Here is a 22,659-nt window from a genome sequence, read left to right as displayed (position 1 = left end):
GCTCCTTTCTCTTATTTGTCCTACTGTAGTTTATTTCCTAGACCCCAAATTTTAGTTCTGTCTGGAAATGTGTAGAAAAAAAGCCATGCGTAAAAGGTAAGTTTCCAATTTTAAGAGACTGATAGGTGAAAAGAGCAATAGCATAAATGGACTGGATTGGAGTAACAACTTAGGATATCGAACACCCAACATTCTTCAGCCTCTCCCCAAGAGTTTATCTTTCACAGTTATCTAGAGCCTTCTCTGTTCTAGCAATAGTATTTCCTGAGAACTTGTGAAAAATGAAGAATTTCAGCCCCCACCCAAAACTAACTGAATCAGAATCTCTTCTCCTCAACCCTCACTTGACACAAGAAAGCTTTCTTTATCATCATGGTCAAATATTGTGTATGTTGGTGAAATGGGGACACAGCTGGACTCTTTACAGTCACAAGGACCTACTCAAGAACAGAGAATCTATCTTAATGGCTCCTCCCTTTAGGAAATTCTTCAGATTGTAGCAAAATACACTCAACAGAAAACTTACCCTCTTAACCATTTAAAAAAATTTTTTAGTTATAAATGGACACACTACCTTTATTTATTTTTATGCGGTGCTGAGGATTGAACCCAGTGTCTCAACATGCTAGGCAAACACTCTACCGCTGAGCTACAATCCCAGCCCTCTCTCTTTTTTTTTTTTTTTTGTAGTGCTGGGTATTGAACCCAGGGACTTATGCATGTGAGGGAAGCACTCTACTAACTGAGCTAAATCCCTAGCCCTTAACCATTTTTAAGTGTACAGTTCAGTAGTGTCGAGTATGTACACAAAGTCATACCATCAATCTCCATAATTCTTTCCGTCTTGCAAAACTGAAATTCTATACTCATTAAACAACTCCCCATTTTCCCTCCCCACCACCATAAGAACTTGCAATTTGGCAAGATCCTGAGATGGAGAGTCAAAGCACCTTACTATTAAAAAAATAATTTAAAAAAATCATTATTTTAGGTGTAGATGGACATAACACAATGCCTTTATTTTTATGTGATGCTGAGGATCGAACCCGGGTCCCACCTGTGCTAGGCGAGCGCTCTACCGCTGAGCCACAATCCCAGACCCCCACCCCCGGATTTGTTTTTTGATTGCCACAGATTAAGTAAATTCTTAAAAGCTAACTACAGTGTAAACTTCTAATTTCAACTTTGTTCTAATTTCTGTTAACCTTTTTACTTTACAGAATTGCCTTCATTTTGAAGCACTGACATTCAGAGATACGCTGACTTCTAGTTTTTCAATAAGTGAATAAGTCAATACTTAAATTAAAATCAGAGACAGATCCTGGTTGCTTAACTTTATTTGTATTATAAAGTTTCCATATTTGCTTCAATTGATTTACATATGGTTATTGTAACATGAGAATGTTATAGGAAAGATACATTTTTGCAATATTAAGTATATGTCAAAGATGAAACTGTATTTGGATAATAGTTTGAATGAAATAACAAAAAAGTGTACATTAAAAAATACCAGCAATAAAACTTTTTAAAGAATTAAAAGACTAAAAATAAAATAAATATTCTCTTTAGAAAATACTAAATTGCTGCTGGCAATTTATATTCTTCTTCTTTGTTTTAATGGACGACTTGCAGGCACATCTTCCAACTTATCTTCTGGAGGCTTTGGCACAGATGAAATTACCTAGTTTAAAAAGAAAAAAGAACCATTAAAACTTAGTATGTAGTAATAAGTGTAAATAAGTTGCTAGGAGAGGCTGGACATACAACAATCCTTACCATCACTTTTTTTTTTTAGTACTGCAGATTGAACTCAGGTGCACTTGACCATTGAGCCACATCCCCACTCCTGTTTTGTATTTTATTTAGAGACAGAATCTCACTGAGTTGCTTAGCATCTCACCATTGCTGAGGCTGGCTTTAAACTTAAAATTCTCCTGCCTCAGTGTCCAGAGCCACTGGAATTACAGGCATGCGCCACTGTGCCTGACCTTACCATCACTTTTGAGGTAGAGTTAGCTCAAGTTTAAGGTAGGAGGTACAACCTACAACCTAGACACTTAAGTTTTCACTCCAAACATTAGTGGGAGTAAAGTTTTCTAAGCCATTTATCAAGAAAAGATTTGGAGGCAGGGCTGGGGTATAAAGCATTTGCCTAGCATGGGTGAAGCCCTGTGTTCAATATCAAGGACTGGAAAAAAAAAAAAAAAGATAAAGAAAAGTGAACATACACTTTCCTTTAACATTCTTTTATTGATCTAAAGTCATTTGTTATTTTACAGATACAGATAGATAATCCTGATTTTGCCTTCTTGAAACACTGATAATGTCTCATAGATTTAGAGACATGGATGCCTGGGAGAATGAAAATTTTGAAAAAATAAGAAGAAAATGGTATCATTCTCAATTTCCTAGAGGAAAAATGAACACCAAACACATCAGAAAAAGTGGGGGCAATAAGTCAAAAACAGAGTAAAGCAATTTTCACTTGAAATAGAAAATTCAGGGCTAGGGTTGTGGCTCAGTGGTAGAGTGCTTGTCCAGCATGCATGAGGCACTGGGTATGATCCTCAGCACCACATATAAATAAATAAATAAATAAATAAACAAACAAATAAATGTACTGTATCCATCTAAATTATTGTGTGTGTGTGTGTGTTTAGCTAATTCACATGTTAATTTTCTTTTATTTGTGCCTTAAAAATTGAAAATTATTATTTAAATAAAAGACCACCTTATAGCACAATCTGATTTTAGTTGTAATCTTTTATTTTTATTTATTTATTTATTTTTTAATATTTATTTTTTAGTCTTCGGCGGACACAACATCTTTGTTTGTATGTGGTGCTGAGGATCGAACCTGGGCCGCACGCATGCCAGGCAAGCGCGCTACCGCTTGAGCCACATCCCCAGCCTAGTTGTAATCTTTTAAGAAGTTCACATTTAAAATGCAGATCTTAAACCCTAATTGAAACAAGTTATACTTATTCTATGTATATATATTTCAAAACATACTCTGTCACGTAAAAAACATTTTTAAAAATATGAGGAAAAGAAATGCAGAACTTAAGGCAGTCTAAAGACACAATCGTTTAGAATTTTCACCTTCTGGACTGGGGGGCATAGCTCAGCAGTAGAGCTCTTGCCTCACATGGGCAAGGCCTGTGAATCTGACTCCCAGCACCACCACAACAAAAAGGTGCTGTTTATTACAGAAGCAAAATACTTTGAATTTGACGTAAGCTGTAGTAACTCTGAATTTAAGAAATAATTTCTAGTAATTTTCTTGCTCAATTTTGGTTCATATTAAGACTATCTGGGGAGCTTTAAAAGGTGGAGCAGGGGCTGCAATCCACTATCACAGACTAATTATAGTATTTTGTATTTACAGTGTGATGTAAAATATGTCTGTTCACCGTTTAAAGGAAGAATTACTATCAAAGCAAATACATATGCTAGTCAAATTCAGTGAATTTAACACAGAACTGTAAAAAAACACATCGAAAACTAAAAACTGAAAAGAAAAAAAAAGCCAATTCCAATTCAATAGATCCCACAAATTATTTTCCATTTAGTTCTTAGTCCTATAACCAAATTCTTTTTTTTAAATATTTTTTAAATGCAGTTGGATTTATTTATTTATTTGTGTGTGTGTGTGTGTGTGTTTGTGTGCACTGAGGATTGAACCCAGCGCCTGGCACATGCTAGGCGAGCGCTCTGCCGCTGAGCCACAACCCCAGCCCCCTATAACCAAATTCTTAAAACAGTTTTTAGGGCTGGGGTTGTGGCTCAGCAGTAGAGTGCTCACCTAGCATGTGCAAGGCCCTGGGTTCGATCCTTGGCACCAAATACAAATAAATAAATAAATAAATAAAGGTATTGTGTCCAACTATAACTAAAAAATAAATATTAAAAACAAGAAAAAACAGTTTTTAAAAATGTCCCTACCTCTTTAAGTTTATTCCGAATTAAGTTCGCCGTTGTATTCAGAGAGTCATCCTGAAGGTCCACTTTAGGTATGTCTGGTAACTTGGGTCCAATCATAACCTCATTACTGTTTGTTTCAAGAAAAGTTCCAAGTTTACGGTCATCTTCCCTTCTTCTTTTCCGCTCCTGCAGTTGTGTTGTCCTAGGCATAAACCTGTCAATTGACCCTGAAGGAGGAATTAGAGCCTTCTGTGTACCAGAGTAAGGTACTGAATTTTTGAAAGTGTTCATATTTTGCAAAGAGTCACTGTGGTTACAATGCTTCACTGTTTCATTATGGTTCCTACCATCCTTATAGAAGTTCGATGCTTTATTCACATGCTCCCCAGATGAACAAGTACAGTTTGAAGCAAAATAACATAAAGGCAATTCACAAGAATAAGGAAGACAAGGATTTGAGTTCCCATTGGAAGCATTCGAAGCAGCTGCACAAAATCCAGACATGTCCGAGTTTAAGTCTTGTCTAAAATCTCGTGTGTTTTTATGCTCTGGAACCAGTTTCTTCTTTGTCAAGTAATACTCTATAAATGTAAAAGTTGAGGGAAAGGAAAATAGAAATGGTTCATTTATTGTTTTTATCACTCAGAATCATATAATTTTAAAAACTTAAAAATGTTAATAGATTCTTCTCCAAAATGTCTTATATTTGTATCATTAAAAAGGCTTTTTTAAGAAGCAAAAAGGTATAAAGTGTCAAGCTTCATATTTTCCTTGCTTTCCAATATGCTTAGTTTTCTAGTTACCATATGTATTCACTATTCTTCCTTATTTATCAGAATGTCTTACTTTTCCTCCTCCCATCTACCCTTCTTTCTCTCCCCACTCAAAAGGTAACTTCTAATACCCATTTCTTTGTACCTTTGCATTTTCTTCTTAGCTGTAGATCTTACAGAGTTCTTCCATGTTACCATATAGAAAGTTTTTTTTTTATTAACTTCAGAATATTCTACTACATAGACATTATTGTGCTGCTTAGTTTTTGTTTGTCAGTATTAAAGCAAATGATATGCTAGGCCCACTTTTAGGGCCTATATAAGTCTCCTGCCCATTCTACCCTCCACACCTCCAAAGTGCAATGTGAGAAGTGTGGTAAAGATGAAATTGACAATTGTTGACATTAATACTCATGAGGTACATTATCTCACATCTCTCTACCTTTGAATATTTTAAATTTTCCATAACAAAAGCGTTTTAAAAAGAGAGACCAATTATACAAATGTACCATGTAGATGCTAGAATCCTACAAATGAAAGGGCTTATTTTTGTTTAGGGCCAAATAAGTCATAAAAATGCTATATTGGGCTGGGGTTGTGGCTCAGAGATAGAGCACTTGCCTACCATGCGTGAGGCACTGGGTTCGATCCTCAGCACCACATAAAAATAAAGATATTGTGTTCACCTATAACTAAAAAATAAATACTAAAAACAAAAAACAAAAAACACTGTATCACTCTGCCACTCAGATGGAGCCAAATTCAGCGTAATTCTGAAGTCAGGGGCAGGGCTAAAAAGTCTTAAAGGAGGCTGGGAGGAAAGAAAGACAAAGTTAGGCTACTAACACCAATACTGTAACGTATAAAGCAATTTAGAAGTGAGCTCTAGAGAATCCAAAGATGGGTCTTAATTGCTCTTTTGTCCCTATTTTATCTCTAGAGAGATAAACCAGTCATAAACTTTCTGAGCTTTACTTTCCTCACCTATAAAAATGAGAACAAAGGCCTTTCTCTTTACACTAATATTCTGTAATTTCCTTTTCCATACACATAAATTCTCCTGTGTATAATCCACAAGTTAAGGGTCATTTTTATATCTAAAATTGACCAAGAATTCTCAACAGTTCCCTAGCCCCATCTCTTTTTATGTTTTTGATCTTAAGATAGGGCCTCACTAAATTGCTTAGGGCCTTGCTAAGTTGCCAAGGCTGGTTTTGAACTTCTCGATCCTCCTGCATCAGCCTTTTGAGTCACCAGGATTACAGGCACGTGCCACCACACCCAGCTCCTCTAAGGTTTTAAACGTGTTGCCTGGCTCACTTTTCCATCTCTTCCTCTTCCCTTATGGGTAGTGTTAGCCTTCAAAATGCAACCACTTCTTATATACTTGTAGGAAATCTGCTATGAACAAACATCTCTCCCTTTCTAGGCCAGATTATGCACAGTGCTGCAGAGAACACTGATTTATAGTTAATAAACATGATCCTTTACTTACCCTAGACTGGGAACTCAATGTTGGCATACTTAGAAGAGTGCCCACCTAACACATAGGAGGTGTTTAATAACAGGCTTTTCATACCTTTATTTTTAGTAGTTCTTGCTATGTAAGCCTTTCTCTCTTCTAATTTTTTTCTGGTTTCTTCAACTGTCTCAAATTCTGGAGCATAGCACACATGAAGCAATCCACCAAAGAAACTCTGTTCATCCATTTTTCTCTTGGCTATCCTAAACAGAAATACGTAACATGGATAATTAATCTGGATTAACATAGGATGATCGCTTAACTAATATAAAATACATCCATCTAAGGAGCAAAGTCTACCTTTTGCTAAGTGTACATGTGTGTATATCCTATGGATTGGGAATTAAAATGCTCTATTTGTAGATGGTTCCAACCCTACTGATCTAGGATGCACTCTAAAGTCTTCCTTTCCCTCTTTCAGTGGTATTAAAAGGTTTTGATCCTCAGCACCACATAAAAATAAAGGTATTATGTCCATCTACATAAAACATTAAGTTAAAATACTGTAATTGTAAAACTTGATAAATGAGAAAGTTGTGAATACATAACAACTAATCAAATGAAAACAAAGGAGAATGGAATTCATTAAATAGATAACTTATTGAAAATCTATGACTGGCCAAGCATTATAGTAATTACTTAAGTACTTCTGTAACTAGAAATAATGATAAGTGTTATATTGAGATTTAACCCCATACTAGGCAATGTCATAGGTACCTCACTTCAGTTAACATCTCACAGCAACCAAAGTGAAGAACTGGGATGTTATATAACTTGGCCACATTCATATACTAATTTCTGGAGCTGGATTCAAATCCAGATGTCTTGTTCTAGAACCTACTATACTAGGTGATGTGAGAGATAGAAAAACTTTAGAAAACATGCTTCCCTAACTCCACAGAATCAGCAAGTTAATTTTTGAAAAGTGAGATTACATATAAGAGCAGCTTAAAAATGACATATAACCACAAAATTAACTACTTTTGGGGTCAACTGTGAGGTTTACTGGTAGCCCAGAAAAGGAATATAAATGGTGGGCTGGGGCTGTAGCTCAGTGGTAGAGCACTTGCCTCACATGTGTGAGGTGCTGGGTTCAATCCTCAGCATCACATAAAAACAAACAAACAAAAAAGATATTTAAAAAAAAAAGAAATATAAATGGCAACAGCAAAGGAAGGATGGATCTTTGATCAGATTAATGACAAGAAAAGGGGTTAAACTAAAAATACATAAGATATTGCCTACTTCAGCCCAATGGAACAGGTTTTTGTTTCATAGAAATCCCAAAAGATGGGATTAATTCACAGAAGGCCAAAAATAATAATAAGGCCATAATAATATAATAATAAAAAGTAAAGTTTACTGCATTCTGAGCAGAAAGGCACTACTCCAAGTCCTTTTCATGAATTATATCATCCTCATGCAAGCTCAATAAGTGGTCTTTTGACTACATGGATTTTAAGAAGAGAAAAAAGTGGGCTTACCAGGATTAAATAACTTATACAAAGTAACAAGATAGTGAGCAGTATGACTGGAAAACTTACCCAAATTCAGTTTTTAATCATATCACAGGACTGAAAGTTGTTGAGCATGGGAATGAGGGGATGTAAATAGTATTTTGATAAGATTAACCTTTACAAAGATGTCAGGAAGTGATGGGGATGTGGCTCAGTGGTTGAGCACCTGCTGAGTATAAGTACAGCCCTAGGTTAGACTCCATCCCTGGGGGTAAGGGAGGGGAATTACTGCAGAAAAGATGAGAATGTTGCCATATTAAATTTTGGGGTAACTCAAGTATTTTAACTATAGAAACCTGGGACAAAAATGATAGTAACAGGGTCAAAGGATATAAGATGCTGCTTAACTTACACTTTACCTTGCACTTTGTAAATTCATAAATTTAATAAGGTAAACTTCTGTAAAATCTTCTGCTGGATATTCATCTAGAGCATTATATTCTTCAATTGCACCATATAGAGCAAATCGCTCAACTAATTCCTTCATTGCTCCCACTGCAGGAACTCCTTGTATTAATAAGTACCGAGATTCCAAATTGATTGTATACACCTAAAATAGAGTTATGAAGTGTATTTCACAAATAAGACTAAGAAAATCTCCCCTTTAAAAAAAAAAAAAAACAAAACAGAATTTGAAAAGAAACACTTTGGTCAGTCCTTGTCTGCAAAAAGCATGCAAAATTAATTTTAAAATTTGCCATTCTCTCTGCATAAAGAATAACACACTTCACATGTGAAGGTATCTAACTAAAGCACATAACAGACTGCTCTGAGTCGACATTTTTATAATATTTTTATTTGTGCATAATTATGCTTAATAGTAGGATTCACTGTGACATATTCGTACATGCATATGATTTAAGTCATCATTTCTGTAAGTTCTCTCAGTAGAAGTTACTGGGACTAGTCACTAAAACGAATAGTCATTGAGTGTTTAACAAGCACTCACGTAAACACGGAAGATACAAGAACTAAAACAAATCCCTCTTCTGGAGAACTGACGTCCTAAAGTTAACCAAATGGGTGGTAATAATCTTTGGTCTCCAAGCCAGAGTTCCTCATTCCCCTTCCAATGAGAGATGGATCTAACAGGAGCCTTTTATACCTTTATTTAAGTAGGCTGGCTGCGTGGAGCGCGTGCTCACATAAAGCTACCCAAGATAGCGAATGAAAGCGAAATCATTTTACCTTGACAGCGCGAGGCCGTCTACCCTCCCGATATTTGGCCCGCGTGTCGCAAACCACCCTCTGGACGTGGTGGTCGAATAAACTCCCAAGCTTCCCATCACTCGACGCCATCTTGCCTGCTTTGGTCATTGCAGTGAGGACAACATCCGTCTTAGGGAGCTCCCGTTTATCCAATAAGAGAGCGGGATGAGTCGAAGCATGGCCAGGATTGGCTGGAGAATCGACAGCGTCGGCCATCGTTTCCTGAAAACGAGAATTTGGTGAACGAGGTGCCGCCCCCAAGCGGCTCGGCGGAGAAGTTCAGAGAGTGACAGAAGCTTGTTGGTCCTGCCCGCTTCAGGCGCGCGGGTGAGACTCACCTCGGGAGAGGGAGTGAAGCCGTTGGGGGCGGAGCCGATCGATCTTCTCGGGCTCCAACGCCCTCGGCCTGCCCGGGGTAGGGGTCAGACGCCGCGCCAGGGTGGGCGGTCCTGGAGTAGTGGTTTTGGAAGATGTTGGGCAGCGATCGTCAAGCCGGCGCTGGTGCTGCAGGGGCGGCCGTGACGGTGGCCTTCACCAACGCTCGCGACTGCTTTCTCCATTTACCGCGGCGTCTCGTGGCTCAGCTGCACCTGCTGCAGGTAACGCGCCGACCCCGGGACACCAGAAGGGTAACCTGGGATCGGACGTGGCCGAGGCCTTCCCGGAACGCGGCGGCCGCTGAGTTCTTTTCTTTCAGCCGGGTCCCGGCGGTCTCCTGAACGTTGCCGAGTCGCGCTAGGCCGGAGTGACGGCGCCTCGAGAGCAGGGCAGGTCCGGGCAGTCTCTGCTGCCCCGAGGTTAACTTAGTCCACATCTTACACTTTGGTTAAAGTAGGCTTTGAAACATCCTAGTATTCTAAAAGTCCTCTCCATCCAGGAACATTCCTTACTCCAGATGGGAAAAGCTCTTGAGAACTTGTATATTTTTATTATTTTAAAGTGCCCACACTCGCCGGCGATTGCCAAGTCCCCGTACTGCCACAGTTCGGGCCTCTAGGGGCAGACTTGGTTTGTAGAGCGCGTGTAGGTTAACTAGGACTGAGTGCCGCGTCTCCCACGAGCTGGAGAGGGTCATAGAATAATAACTCTTCCCTGCATTGGCAACCCCGAACCGAGCCGAGTGGTGCCAGGAATGTGCAGTGGAATTATGCCCATACCTGCATCATATACGTAGTTAGGTTTACTTGGACTTATGTGGTCAGGACGTGGTGGTTGTGGTATTTCACATTTCTAACCACTGGTGGAGATACACATCCTTCCCCCGCCCCCCCCCCCCCCAGCATCCAGAAGTACCTCATACATGCTAGGCAAGGCTCTGCCACTCAGCTACATTCTCAGCCCAGCATGCATATTTCATAATTAAAAATTGGTACACACGGTCTCAATGAATTTGAGTTTGCTCAGTAGCAAAAGGATGCAATATTTGAAATATTTGTCCGGTACCCACTACTGGCTAATCTGTGCAAGACATGTTGCTGTTTCTTCTCGACCTATAAGAGTTTGCAATATTTAAAAGTTTGCAATAAAGATCCCACCTTTCATCTTAAGCCACTTTCCTGTAACTGTTTTTCCAGATATTTTTGTCCATCTTTCCAAACATAAATCACTACAGTCCTTTCATCCTTGTTATTACTTATTTTTGCCACTAAGTAGGCAGGTTTTTTTTGGTTTATTTGTTTGTTTTACACTGACAGGCTTCTCCATGGCTCCAAGGAGGCAATCACCAGTTTCCGGGTAGAACTTGGCTTAGTGCTCTGTCAACTTTGTCCGAGATTTTCAGTGTGTTTTCAGATCCAAACCTAATTAGTTCATAGAAATAAACTGTCCTCCTAAAGAGTTTATACGAAATCTTTTTACAGTAACTCTGATTTGTTCCTTAGATGTTGTTGTTACGTTACATTACTTTCATCACTGTTTAAAAGGTTTTAGTGATCTTGATCTTTGTTTTAAATTATGAGTCAAGAAGTATTCATAAATATTAATTAATGGGCATCTTTTTAAATTTAAATATCTCCAGCCCTAGAATAAATTGCTGTTTCTTCTTGACTTATATCAGTAGAATAAACCAACCCCCAATTATTGAAGTAATGCTTCTGTTTTGTGAACATTTTTAACAACAAAATAAAGTTACTCATAATCCTAGAACCTAGAGATAACCAATACTAACACTTTGAACTAGGTTTCTTTGTAATCTTTATTTTTTAAAAAATGAGGTCCTAGAGCTGGGGACTCAGTTGATAAGGTGCCTGCCTCGCATTGCACAAGGCCCTGGGTTCAAAATCCCATGCATAAATAAATAAATAAATAAACCCCCAGCACCAGTAGATAGATAGATAGATAAAATCCATTCATTCATCCATCCATCCATCCATCCATACATACATACATACATACATTCATACGGTCCTATATACATAGACACATTTTGTGTCCTGCTATTCTCACATGGTGTTTTTATCAGTATTTTATTTGTTAAAAGTTTTTTTTTGTACCAGTGATTGAATCGTGGGCCTTAACCACTGAGTTACATCCCCAGACTTTTAAATTTTTTATTTTGAGGCAGGGTTTCACTAAGCTGCCTAGGGCCTAAATTGTTTAGGCTGGCCTTGAATTTGAGATCCTTCTCAGCTAAACATTACAGGCATGCACCACCACACCCTGCAAGTATTTGTAATTAAAAAAAAAATCTCAGGTCACTTGGATGCATGGAGGAGTTGAGACCCACTGATGTAGAATCATAGAATGTTGATAGAGAAAGAACCTTAGGTATGTAGATCATTTCCCTACTTGTACACATCAACTGGAACTGTTAGGCCAGTATCATTTTCATCCATTTAATTTTCCCTCTTGTCTACAGCTCACTCTGTCATCCAGACTAGCCTTCTTACTGTTTTTCTCTAATGGATCTCATTCACACTTCTGTTCATTTATTTGTGCCATTCTTCCCCAAGACAGTTTTCTTTCTTCCATACAAGTTCCATGCTATTAAAAACAATGTAATCCTTGGGCTGGGGATGTGGCTCAAGCAGTAGTGTGCGCGCCTGGCATGCGTGCGGCTCGGGTTCGATCCTCAGCACCACATACAAACAAAGATGTTGTGTCCGCCGAAAACTAAAAAAAAATAAATAAATATTTAAAAAATTCAAACAACAACAGCAATGTAATCCTGCTCTCTTCAGGAAGCTTTCTGATTCTGTTGCCTGCATTTGTCTTCTTTTCGAAACTTCAGGATTGTTTATATGACACATCTAATTAATTATACTCTATTCTGTTTCAAGTATTGTCTTATTGCCAAATTGATGAGGACTGCATACTCAAGTAGATATTTAACTAGGCTTTCTTAATCTTGGCCTTTTTGACATTTTAGGCTGGATAAATTTTTGTTCTGGGGGATGACCTGTATATTGTAAGATGTTGGGGGATTTTGTTTGTTTGGTTAGGGTTTTGTTGTTGTTGTTTGTTTGTTTTTGGTACCAGGGATTGAACCCAGAGGTGCTTAACCACTGAGCTACATCCCCAAACCTTTTTATTTTGAGACAGGATCTCGCTAAGTTGCTTAAGGCCTCATTAAGTCACTGAGGCTGGCTTTGAACTTGGGATCCTCCTTTCTCAGATTCCCAAATTACTGGGATTACACGGGTGTACCACTGTGCCCAGCAATTTTTTCTATTGAATAAAATTGATTTTTCCTTTTTCTAGTGAGCTGATAGGTTTTGGGGAGGATTTTTTTTGTTTGTTTTTTGACATTTCAGGGCACATTTCATATTTTTTTACTTAATGTCTCTGGTTTTAAAAGTTTCTTCATATTAAATAGAATTGATCTGGATTGTATGTCTCTGGCCTGAAACCCCAAAGAGGCATCTGGGGCTTTTTCACCTTTACTCTTGTTACCTCAGCTCACACAGTTACAGCTGAAATGTAACTGAGGACTTTTGACCCCAAATTCAGGGCTGTTTCTACTTTATCAAACATTACTCAGTTGAAAGGTTTTGTTAGCTGGAGTAAGTGCCATTCTGTGAAAATTGTTAGAATAATGTCACAGCTAAGTGGTGTGTAACAACCTCCAGGTATACACAATTTTAATAACATGGCTAAAGTACATTATATTGCCTCAAAAGGTCCTTTGAAATTTGTCCTATTTAAAGAAATATAAGGTAGTAAAATTTAGTGTATGTGAATAAATTTGATAATTAGTATTTTAACTTTAAGGAATTTATTTTGATAAAAATGAATTTAATAATACTGAAGATTCCTAAGATGATAAGTCTTGATGGCTATTAACCAAGTATTTACTTTTTATTAAAAATGATATATGTGGATCTGGGCTATAGTTCAGTGGCAGAGCACTTGCCTAGCATGTGTGAGGCACTGGGTTCGATCCTTAGCACCACATAAAAATAAACAAATAAAGGCATTCTGTCCATCTTCCACTACAAAAAAAAAATTTTTTTAACGATACCCATATGATAATGCTCATGATGCAATGTTAGGTGCGGGGAAAGAATATTAAATTTTGCTTATAATGCAGAACTGTGCAAAAAATTAACTTGCACATAGAAAAAATTTAGTAAGAAATAGATATTGTTTACATGGTTGTCTTTTTCTGAGGGAAATATCAATAATTTCCTATTTTCTTTCCATGTTCGTATATTTTCCTATAATGAGCATAAGTCTTTAATCATAAAAAACGTTGTTTTTAGTTCTTGGCCACAAACTGACATTTTATATAGTTGCTTTTTGTTTTTGTAATGGTTTTGAGGTGGAACCCAAGGCCTCATATTTTCTAGGCAGGTGGTCTACCTCTGAGCTATATCACCATCCCTTTTTAAAAAATTAATTTATTTGTTCTCTTTAGATACACATGACAGTAGAGTGTATTTGACACATACATACATGGAGTATAACTTATTGTAATTAGGATCCCATTCTAAACTGTTGTTCATGATGTGGAGTTTCACTGGTCATGTATTCATATATGAACATAGGACCCATCCTTTTTTATTTTATTTTGAGACCTTGTTGCTCAATCTGGTCTTGAATTTGTCATTCTCTTGCCTTGGCCTTCTGAGTAGTTGGAATTACAGGCATGTACCATCATGCTCAGCTTAATTTCTATTTTAATGAGAATAAGTTTTGTATTTTGCTCTTTTCACATATATTTCCATAGTTCTGTGAAATTTAAAAACGATTTAAGAAGCTGCATAACATAACATTTCTGGAAGGGCATATAAGAAGTTATTAACTGATTATCTCTGGGAAGAGGGACCTTCCCTCATGTTTATTCTTTTGTATTTTACCTTATGTGTTTATTACTGATCAGTCAACCTATAAGAGATTGTATATTCAATCTAATTGGTATTTCATAATTCTGAATTATATTGTTAACATTTTTAAAGATCATATGTGTTTAGAATAATTACCCTCATATGGAGTTGATCCATTCCAAGACCTTCATTCTATGAAGCCAAGGATAGTACTAAACCATGTATTTACCATTTTTTCCTATAAATGTATACACAAATTTAATGCGTTTTCTATCATAAATAAGCACTTACCATGCACTGAGGTGTGATTTGGGTGTGATAGCGAAACTAATAAGTTTCTATTTCCTTCTTCACAGTTTCATAGGTAGGTTTGTTTTTACTGTAGATCTTAGCAATTTCTGCACATGGAGTTTTTCTTTCCTTATTGAGTTATGAATTTTCACCTTTTCACTTAAAGGAAACCCTTGAGTTCTCTCTGGCATACATATCTGAATTGCCAGCATTATTACTCCTGTGCTTTGGGACCATTGTTAATAAAATATAAGTTACTTAAACTCAGCACTGTAATACCAAGACATTCATTGTGACAACTATTAAGTGAATAATAGGCAAGTAGCATATATAGCATGAATATACTGGGCAAAGGAATGATTCACTTCCCACACAAAACAGAACCAGACAGTGACTTCATCCTACTATCTTAGAACAGTGTACAATTGAAAACTTCTGAATTGTGTATTTCTGGAATTTTCCATTTAGTATTTTTGGGTCACAGTTGACTATGTGTAACAGAAATTGGAAATCAGAACTGCAGTTACATGGGGACTAGTGTACTTGTTGACTCATATTTTACTGAAGTAGTAGACTTTAGGTTATTTAATAGTTTTTCTATTGATACTCATTTAAGACAGTGCCAAGTTTTCACTATTGTAGAAAATAGTGCAGATATCCTCTGATGTGGTTTGTTTTTTCTTCTTAGTAACTTGAATACTCAAGTAGTTATATATGGCTCAAAGGCTATGTAAGTTCATTTGCCTACCTATGCCATTTTGGGGTTTTTCTGGGAATTGAACCCAGGGCCACATACCATACCACTGAGCTATATACCCCACCCATATTGCCATTTTGAATTCTGAAATGGTTGGATCAGTTTATAATGCTGTCATAGGAATATAGGGATATTGGTTTCATCAATAGCGTCACTGGTGTTGGGTGTTAGAAACAGTTATCACTTTTTAAATGCTATGAGAAATGTGGATAACCAAGGTATCAATTTCTAGAGATATTTTGTTTGGTGTGTGATTTGCAGTAATAATTTATATTAATTTAGAAAAACATTAAACTTTTAAAATTGTTTTATCTCCCTTTCCTTATACAAATAGAATCAAGCAATAGAAGTAGCCTGGGGTCATCAGCCTGCATTCTTGAGCTGGGTGGAAGGCAGGCATTTTAATGATCAAGGTGAAAATGTGGCTGAAATAAATAGACAAGTTGGTCAGAAACTTGGACTCTCAAATGGGGAACAGGTAAGCACAAAATGATGACAGTGACTTTCTTCTAATAATATAACAGTGGAAATAGAATTAAAAGTTCAGATTTTTTTTTAAAGGAAGTGAGATGACACCTGACTTACATGCTAATTTGTAACCCATCTAGGATATTCAAATACATTGTACTTTGTCTTTAAGTCATTATCTTCAGGTTAAATGTGTTTCCTACTCAACTTTTATTTTATTATTTTATTCATTTTCCAGGTTTCCAAATTTTGTTTTTATGAAATAATTTTTCCTTTATGAATGACTAGGTTTTACTATTATCAAATTTCACTTCCTTTGTTTTCACACATATTTTCTAACCTTTTATGGTCTTACTATTTTTGTCTTGCCTATGAGTTTAATGTGCTTAAATTGTAAGCCACAAAGCTTGAGCTCTCAGATCTATTTTCATGCGATGCTGAGGATTGAACCCAGTGCCTTGTATATGCTAGGTGAGCTTTCTACCACTGAACCTTAACCCCCGTCCCCAATTTATTCTTTTTAACTATAAGAGTAATACATATATATTATAAATATTTTACAATTGAAAGTAAGAAATGATTTTTCCCTTTATCTAACCCCAGCCTAACAACAAACATTTATTATTTTTTGGAATCCCACTACACTATTAGGATCTAAAGAATGAGGTTATTCTTATTTTCTGCAGTATTTACCTTACAAAATATATCACATAGGGCCTGGGTGGTAGAGCACTTTCCTAGCATGTGAGAGGCACTGGGTTCTATCCTCAGCACCACATAATAAATAAATAAATAAATGTAGTTTGTTCATCTACAACTAATAAAATATTTTAAAATGTGTATATATATATCTATCTCACACAACTTTCCATGAGCAGTCATCCCTCAGTATCTGAAGTAGATTCTTTGCAGGACCTCCATGGGTACTGCAGTCTGCAGATACTTGAGTACCTTATGTAGAATCATGTCATATCCACATGTATCCTATTTATATCCTGCTGTGTGCTTAAAGTCATGTCTAGATTACTGGTTATACCTAATACAATATGAATGCTATGTAAAGAGTTGTATTGTTCAGAGAATAATGACAAGAAAAGGATATATTGTTCAGTACAGGCATAGTTTTTTTTTTCTCCCTAAATGTTATCCATAGTTGGTTAAATCTGCAGTTTTGGAACCTACAGATACAGAAGGCCAATTGTATTATAAGTAATATGGATCAAATCTTCCTATGTATATATGATTGTCTGTGGTGGTAATACTACTAAGCCAATGTTTCCCAAATAATCACTGATAGGAGCTGGATGTGGTGGTGCATACCTGTAATCCCAGTGTCTCAGGAGGCTGAGGCAGGAGGATTTCCAGTTCAAAGCCAACCTCAGCAAAAAGTGAGGTGTTAAGCAAGTCATTGAGACCCTGTCTCTAATAAAAAATACAAAATAGGCTGGGGATGCCCCTGAATTCAATTGCCAGTATTAAAAACAAAAACAAAAAAACGGAATCATTGATAGGAGCAGAAAGAGGGCTGGCTAGCCCAGGGGTCCTTGGCTTCTTGTTGGTCAGAAGTTGCTTTGTGCTTCTTCAGAATCCTGTACATACAGGTTGGGTGTCCCTTATGCTTGGGCCAGATATATTTCATATTTTGCAGATTTTCAGATTTTGGAATATTTTCATAGACTTTTTACATTTTACCCCTTGGAGCATCCCTATTCCAAAAGTCTGAAATCTGAAATGCTCCAAAATTTGAAGCTTCTCTTCAGAAAGTTTTAAGATTTTTGGACTAGGGTACTCAGTTTATAGATGTGGTAATGAAAGATTTAAAATGTGAATTATAATGTGCAATGGAATGTACATTTAAAATTGTGATAGATGGGACTAAATTGCTTTCTATTACAAATTTCCCACAACATTACATGATGGTGCCACATCCTTTTAATGTTTTCTGAACACAGACTAATTTTATTTATGCATGATTTCATAATGAGAATAGGTCACTAGACTTCAGCTGAACCTAAATTTTTGTGAGAATCTTAATGTTTTGGCTCTAAAAGACCTGAGAAATCACTAACTGTAGTACCTCGTTGTACAAACTTAGGAAAATGGAATATTTTGCTCAGGATTACATAGCAAGATACAGTTTAGCTTGATTTAAGTACATTGCACTTCTCCTATGGGAAACATCAGCTTCCTAGTGCTAATTTAGATGTCTTAATTAGTACTTCAAACAGTGCTACTTGCTTTTAATTCCCATTTGCTTCTAAGTGACATTTGCCTGATTTTCTACAGATCCTCCTTTGTAGCACTGTCACTGAGACACTGTCTTCTAAAGTGTGGAAATAAGAAAGTAAACTTGCTAGACCAGAGTCTTTAGCTTTTTGATAGGCAGAAGCTGCTTTGTGTTTCTTCCAGAATCATCCCCTTCAATGGAATGTAAGGGAAGTATGAGGCTAAATTGACTAAGGGAGTATAGGATGAAGTACCTAGGGAAATTCTGTTCCAGTTCACAAAAGCAGAGAGGAAGAGCTGTTTATCTAGAATGTTTAATACTCAATGGCTTTGGATTTTATTCCCTTAATCCCCAGAAATGCCCATAGAAGGGGGAAAAAAGTAAGATGGTAGATTCTAGCTTATTGAGACATATTAGCATTTCATATATTCATAGACTTGAATGATGAGGTATTTATCTTATTTTACTTCCAGCTATGAAGGATTATGCTTCTTAATAATTGTCTCTGATCTCTATTTCAGTGTTTTTCATTTTTCTAGAAACAGCATGGCTTAAAGTGAGTTATAAAACCAACAATAGCAAAACTTATAGAAACAAGAGTATTATATTAGCTTAAGACATTATTTGACAGCATTCTTTTTTTTCCTTTTTTAACGTTTTTCTTTTAATTATTCTTATTTATTTTTAAAAAGTATTTTGTGTTTGTATGTATTTTCCTTTATTCTATAATTAGTTGTGAAACAACTGAGTACATCAAGGCCTAACTAAAAATAAGTACTTAGTAAATATTTGTCACATGAATGATTATAGATAAACACACGCACACACACACACACACACACACCCCTTACCTAAAGAAAGAACTTATTTTCTAGGAATACAGGAAAGTTTTTTTAAAGTAGCTTTAAATTTTTTATTTTTTCCAGGTGTTTCTCAAGCCATGTTCTCATGTGGTGTCTTGTCAACAAGTGGAGGTGGAACCCCTTTCAGCAGATGATTGGGAGATACTGGTAAAGAAAAAATAAGGGGCTGGAGATATAGCTCAGTGGTAGAGAGCTTGCCGAGTATGTGGGAGGCTCTGAGTTCAATCATCAGTACCAGGGAAAAAAGGTATTTACAGCTGGGCAGAGTGGCACATGCCTGTAATCCCAGTGACTTTGGAGGCTGCAGCAGGAGGATCACAAGTTGGAGGCCAGCCTCAGCAACTTAGTAAGACCCTGTCTTAAAAAATAAAAGGGCTGGGGATGTGGTTCAATAGTCGATTATCCCTGGTTCAATCTTCGGTACCACAAGAAAGAAAGAAAGGAAGGAATGGAAATATCTCATTTTAAGGCTAAACTACTCAAAATATCAGTGTCTTTGGGATTTCTCTGAGCCTCATTCTAAGTGGATGTGGTTGTAAGAATGAATTGATAACAGATATTTAAGAGAAGGACTATAGATTAAAAATTATACTGTATTCATGATTTATACTCAATGAGTAGATTTTTAATTGCTCTTCCCACATTAAAAAAAAGAAAGAAAGAAAAATGGGTAACTGTGAGATGATGGATATGTTAATTTGCTTCACTGTAGTATGTTCTTGTTATCTATATGTATAATATCATGTTATATAGATATACTCAAGGTTTATTAAAATGAAAAAGAATGAATTGAGATTTCCTTACTAGACATGGAATGGGCAAAATGTAAAGTGAATTAATTATCTTTTGTCTCCGTTCCAGGAGCTGCATGCTGCTTCCCTGGAACAGCATCTTCTAGATCAGATTCGGATAGTTTTTCCAAAAGCTATTTTTCCTGTTTGGGTGGATCAACAAACTTACATATTTATCCAGATTGGTAGGTGCTGTTATAGTATTTGCCATTGTACTCTAAACGTAGCACTGAGTCCAAAGCAGAAATGAATATCCACTAATGAGCTCTGTTTTCTACATAGTTGCACTAATGCCACCTGCCACTTATGGAAGGCTGGAAACTAACACCAAACTCCTTATTCAGCCCAAAACACGCCAAGCCAAAGAGAATACATTTTCAAAAGCAGATGACATAAGTGGAAAATTTTATTTTTATGGAGGAGATGGACAAAAAGGAATAACAGAAGAATTTCAAACCAAGCAACTTCAGTCAAATACTTTGGGAGTCATTGGGACTAATGAGACAGACTCAGAGGTTTCAGTTGATTCATCATCAATACCAAGCTTATGGACTATGATAGGTAACATTTTTTCTTTTGGATCTGAGAAGAAACAAGAAACATCCTGGGGTGCAACTGAAATCAGTGCATTCAAAAATATGCAGTCAGAGGTTGTTCCACTAGACAATATTTTCAGAGTATGCAAATCTCAGCCTCCCAGTATACACAGGATGTCAGCAACTTCCATGTTTCACAAACACTGTGCCATTCATGTATTTCCATGGGACCAAGAATATTTTGATATGGAGCCCAGCTTTACTGTGACCTATGGAAAACTAGTTAAACTACTTTCTCCAAAGCAACAACAAAGTAAAACAAAACAGAATATCCTGTCACCTGAAAAAGAGAAACAGATATCAGAGCTACTGGATCAAAAACAGATTAGCACAGATCATGGTCAAGAAGCTGATAAGACTTGTGTGCTAAAGGTAGTCTGGAATGGACTGGAGGAATTGAAGAATACCATAAGATACACCAAAAATGTAGAATTTCTCCATCTTGGGAAAGTCTGGGTTAGTATGAATTTTATAGTTTAGGGAATAACTTAAGATACTTAAACTTCCCCTAATTTTGAATTAGAATAATATTTTATACATAAATTAAAAACCAATAAGGAATACAGTATCTAAAATTACTGAGGTGACATATTTCTGCTTGCACTAAAAGTTCTTATTTGGGTAAAGATTGTACATTTCCCAGACAAGTAGACTTGGATAGGTATAGTCCCAGAAAGGTCAAAATTATTTGACTGGGGTTGCATAGCTTTTAAGGGAAATAACTAGGATTCAAGTCCAGACAGATTGATTCTTAGGTTCATGCTCAACATGGAGTGCCCTACAAAGCCTTACATCTTTAATACATGCAGAGGATTTGTTCCAAGTTCTTGAAAGCAAAAAAAGGACTTTTTATATATTGTGAAGATGCCTAGTGTAGCGAGAGAACCAGGACATGAGACAGACTTGCTGCCCAGGATGGTACCTAGCTTGGGACATCCCAAAGCTGCTTACCCTGCTGGGTATTTCCTCTTTGACTTATGTAAAGCAGAGAGAGGAAATTTATGTGACATGAGTCACCAGTCTCATTTTTTTGAATCACTGAGAAGGGAGGCTTCATAGTGATTAGATGGAGGAAACTGTTAGCAAGGGGAAGAAAAATCGAGGGGGATAGTTGTCGTCTTTGTAGATTTCTTTTACTCTCATGGTTTTACCTGTTTTTTAAGTTACCTTATGCAAGTAACTTAAAAATTTTTAATCTGTTGGTTTTAATTTATTTGACCCCAAACTGTTATTTCTGTTAGCTTTAAACCATTGGTTTACAAGATCCCACTGCATCTTCAAACTCACATTCTCTGACACTGAAGTTGTGATTTAGTTGTTTTTGCCATTAGATAGGAATCTCCTTTTAGTTCCTTAAAAGCATGGTGAAAAGAGGGTGAAGAAGTACCAATGGCAAATATCTGGGGACCACATAAGAAAGCAATAAGGAGTCTGTACTTCCTGCTCATCATGAAGAAGAATGATGGGCAAAGAATGAGAAGTGATAGTAATTGCTATTAGGTATTCAAACAGGCTTTACTTGAGAGGTCAAAATTGATAACTTGGAAATACAACTAACACATTAGTGTTGATTTGAGCCTTTATACCCTGTGCAGTGTTTTGTTTTTAAAAACAGGAAACTTAGTTAAATTTGTCTTTCTAAAATTAATTAATTTTTTGGGCTGGGGATGTGGCTTAAGCGGTAGCGCGCTCGTCTGGCATGTGTGCGGCCCGGATTCGATCCTCAGCACCAAATACAAACAAAGATGTTGTGTCTGCCAAAAACTAAAAAATAAATGTTAAAATTCTCTCTCTCTCTAAAAAAAGAAATAAAAAATAAAATTAATTAATTTTTAACTGATACATAAAATTGTACATATTAGTGAGGTACCATGTAATGTTTTCATATATGTATACACTGTGTAATGTTTAAAATGTATTAGTCGTTAAGTGATAATATGCACCTTGAGTTTTTATGCTTTTGTCTACCATTAATATGTCCGTACTTGCTATTTTAGAAATTTACACATTTAGTAAAGTGAGATTAAAGTCTTTATGTCTTTCAGTGCTTACTGGTTTTAGGGAGATGAGAAAAAAATTTAATATCTTTATTGAGATAAAATTTAAAGTGTACAGTTCACTTGTTTTAGTATAACAGCTGTGCAACCATCATCTCAATCTAATTTTAGAATATTTCATCAGTGGGAATGAGAAATTTTACTCTTTGCCTTTTAGATTAAGTTTCTGTCTGAATTTAATTATATGGCAGATTGTAATTACCTTTGTCCACTTCATCTTTTTTATTGTTTCTTAACTTTCACAGATAAAGACTGCTCAAAGATTGCCAGTAACATTTAATTTGAATATAGTTGTATCATGGTCTAAAATATTTTTATTGTGGATAAAGTCAGATACGTTCATTTAAAGCTCTTAACTCTGAAGATTATATCAACAACAACAAAGAAAATTGGGTTAAGT

At 36.4% G+C, this 22,659-nt stretch overlaps 2 protein-coding genes across 5 annotated transcripts in view; one reads left to right on the top strand and one right to left on the bottom strand.

Annotated features, from left to right (window-relative positions):
- Positions 1-1,319: 1,319 nt before the first annotated feature.
- On the bottom strand, positions 1,320-9,076 carry Rbm48 (RNA binding motif protein 48). Of its 3 annotated transcripts, XM_046455218.2 has the most exons (5): positions 8,925-9,076; positions 8,096-8,286; positions 6,277-6,422; positions 3,946-4,505; positions 1,320-1,681 (listed from the first exon to the last, which is right to left on the bottom strand). In XM_046455218.2, the coding sequence occupies exons 1-5, from the start codon at positions 9,051-9,053 to the stop codon at positions 1,595-1,597; spliced, it is 1,113 nt and encodes a 370-aa protein (XP_046311174.1). In that variant the 5' UTR covers positions 9,054-9,076; the 3' UTR covers positions 1,320-1,594. The 3 variants fall into 3 exon arrangements, with proteins under 3 accessions (XP_046311174.1, XP_046311175.1, XP_046311176.1); XM_046455219.2 differs by lacking the exon at positions 8,096-8,286 and having other exon boundaries at positions 8,925-9,067; XM_046455220.2 differs by lacking the exon at positions 8,925-9,076 and having other exon boundaries at positions 8,089-8,226.
- A 192-nt stretch (positions 9,077-9,268) lies between these two features.
- The window catches only part of Pex1 (peroxisomal biogenesis factor 1), a 47,564-nt gene continuing 34,173 nt past the window's right edge, over positions 9,269-22,659 (top strand). Inside the window, exons 1-5 of one of the 2 annotated variants that reach the window (XM_058582883.1) lie at positions 9,269-9,544; positions 15,592-15,735; positions 18,879-18,962; positions 19,677-19,791; positions 19,889-20,658. In XM_058582883.1, coding sequence (XP_058438866.1) covers positions 9,416-9,544; positions 15,592-15,735; positions 18,879-18,962; positions 19,677-19,791; positions 19,889-20,658 — 1,242 coding nt within the window. In that variant the 5' untranslated portion in view covers positions 9,269-9,415. The remainder of the gene's footprint in view (positions 9,545-15,591; positions 15,736-18,878; positions 18,963-19,676; positions 19,792-19,888; positions 20,659-22,659) is intronic. The other variant, XM_046455217.2, reaches the window with a different exon arrangement.

This window comes from Marmota monax, unplaced genomic scaffold (genome assembly GCF_021218885.2).
Source record: "Marmota monax isolate L192 unplaced genomic scaffold, Marmota_monax_Labrador192_F-V1.1 WCK01_AAM20220418_F8-fsc00264, whole genome shotgun sequence".
NCBI lineage: Eukaryota > Metazoa > Chordata > Mammalia > Rodentia > Sciuridae > Marmota > Marmota monax.
The sequence above is the reverse complement of the archived record's forward strand: the minus strand, read 5'-3'. Positions and strand labels throughout refer to the sequence as shown.

Coding starts and splice junctions, on each gene's coding strand:
- Rbm48 (XM_046455218.2), bottom strand. CDS start 9,053: ATGACCAAAGCAGGCAAGATGGCGTCGAGTGATGGGAAGCTTGGGAGT. Junction 4,506..6,276: donor AAGAACTACTAAAAATAAAG/GTATGAAAAGCC, acceptor TTACATTTATAG/AGTATTACTTGACAAAGAAG. Junction 1,682..3,945: donor TTCGGAATAAACTTAAAGAG/GTAGGGACATTT, acceptor TTTTTAAACTAG/GTAATTTCATCTGTGCCAAA.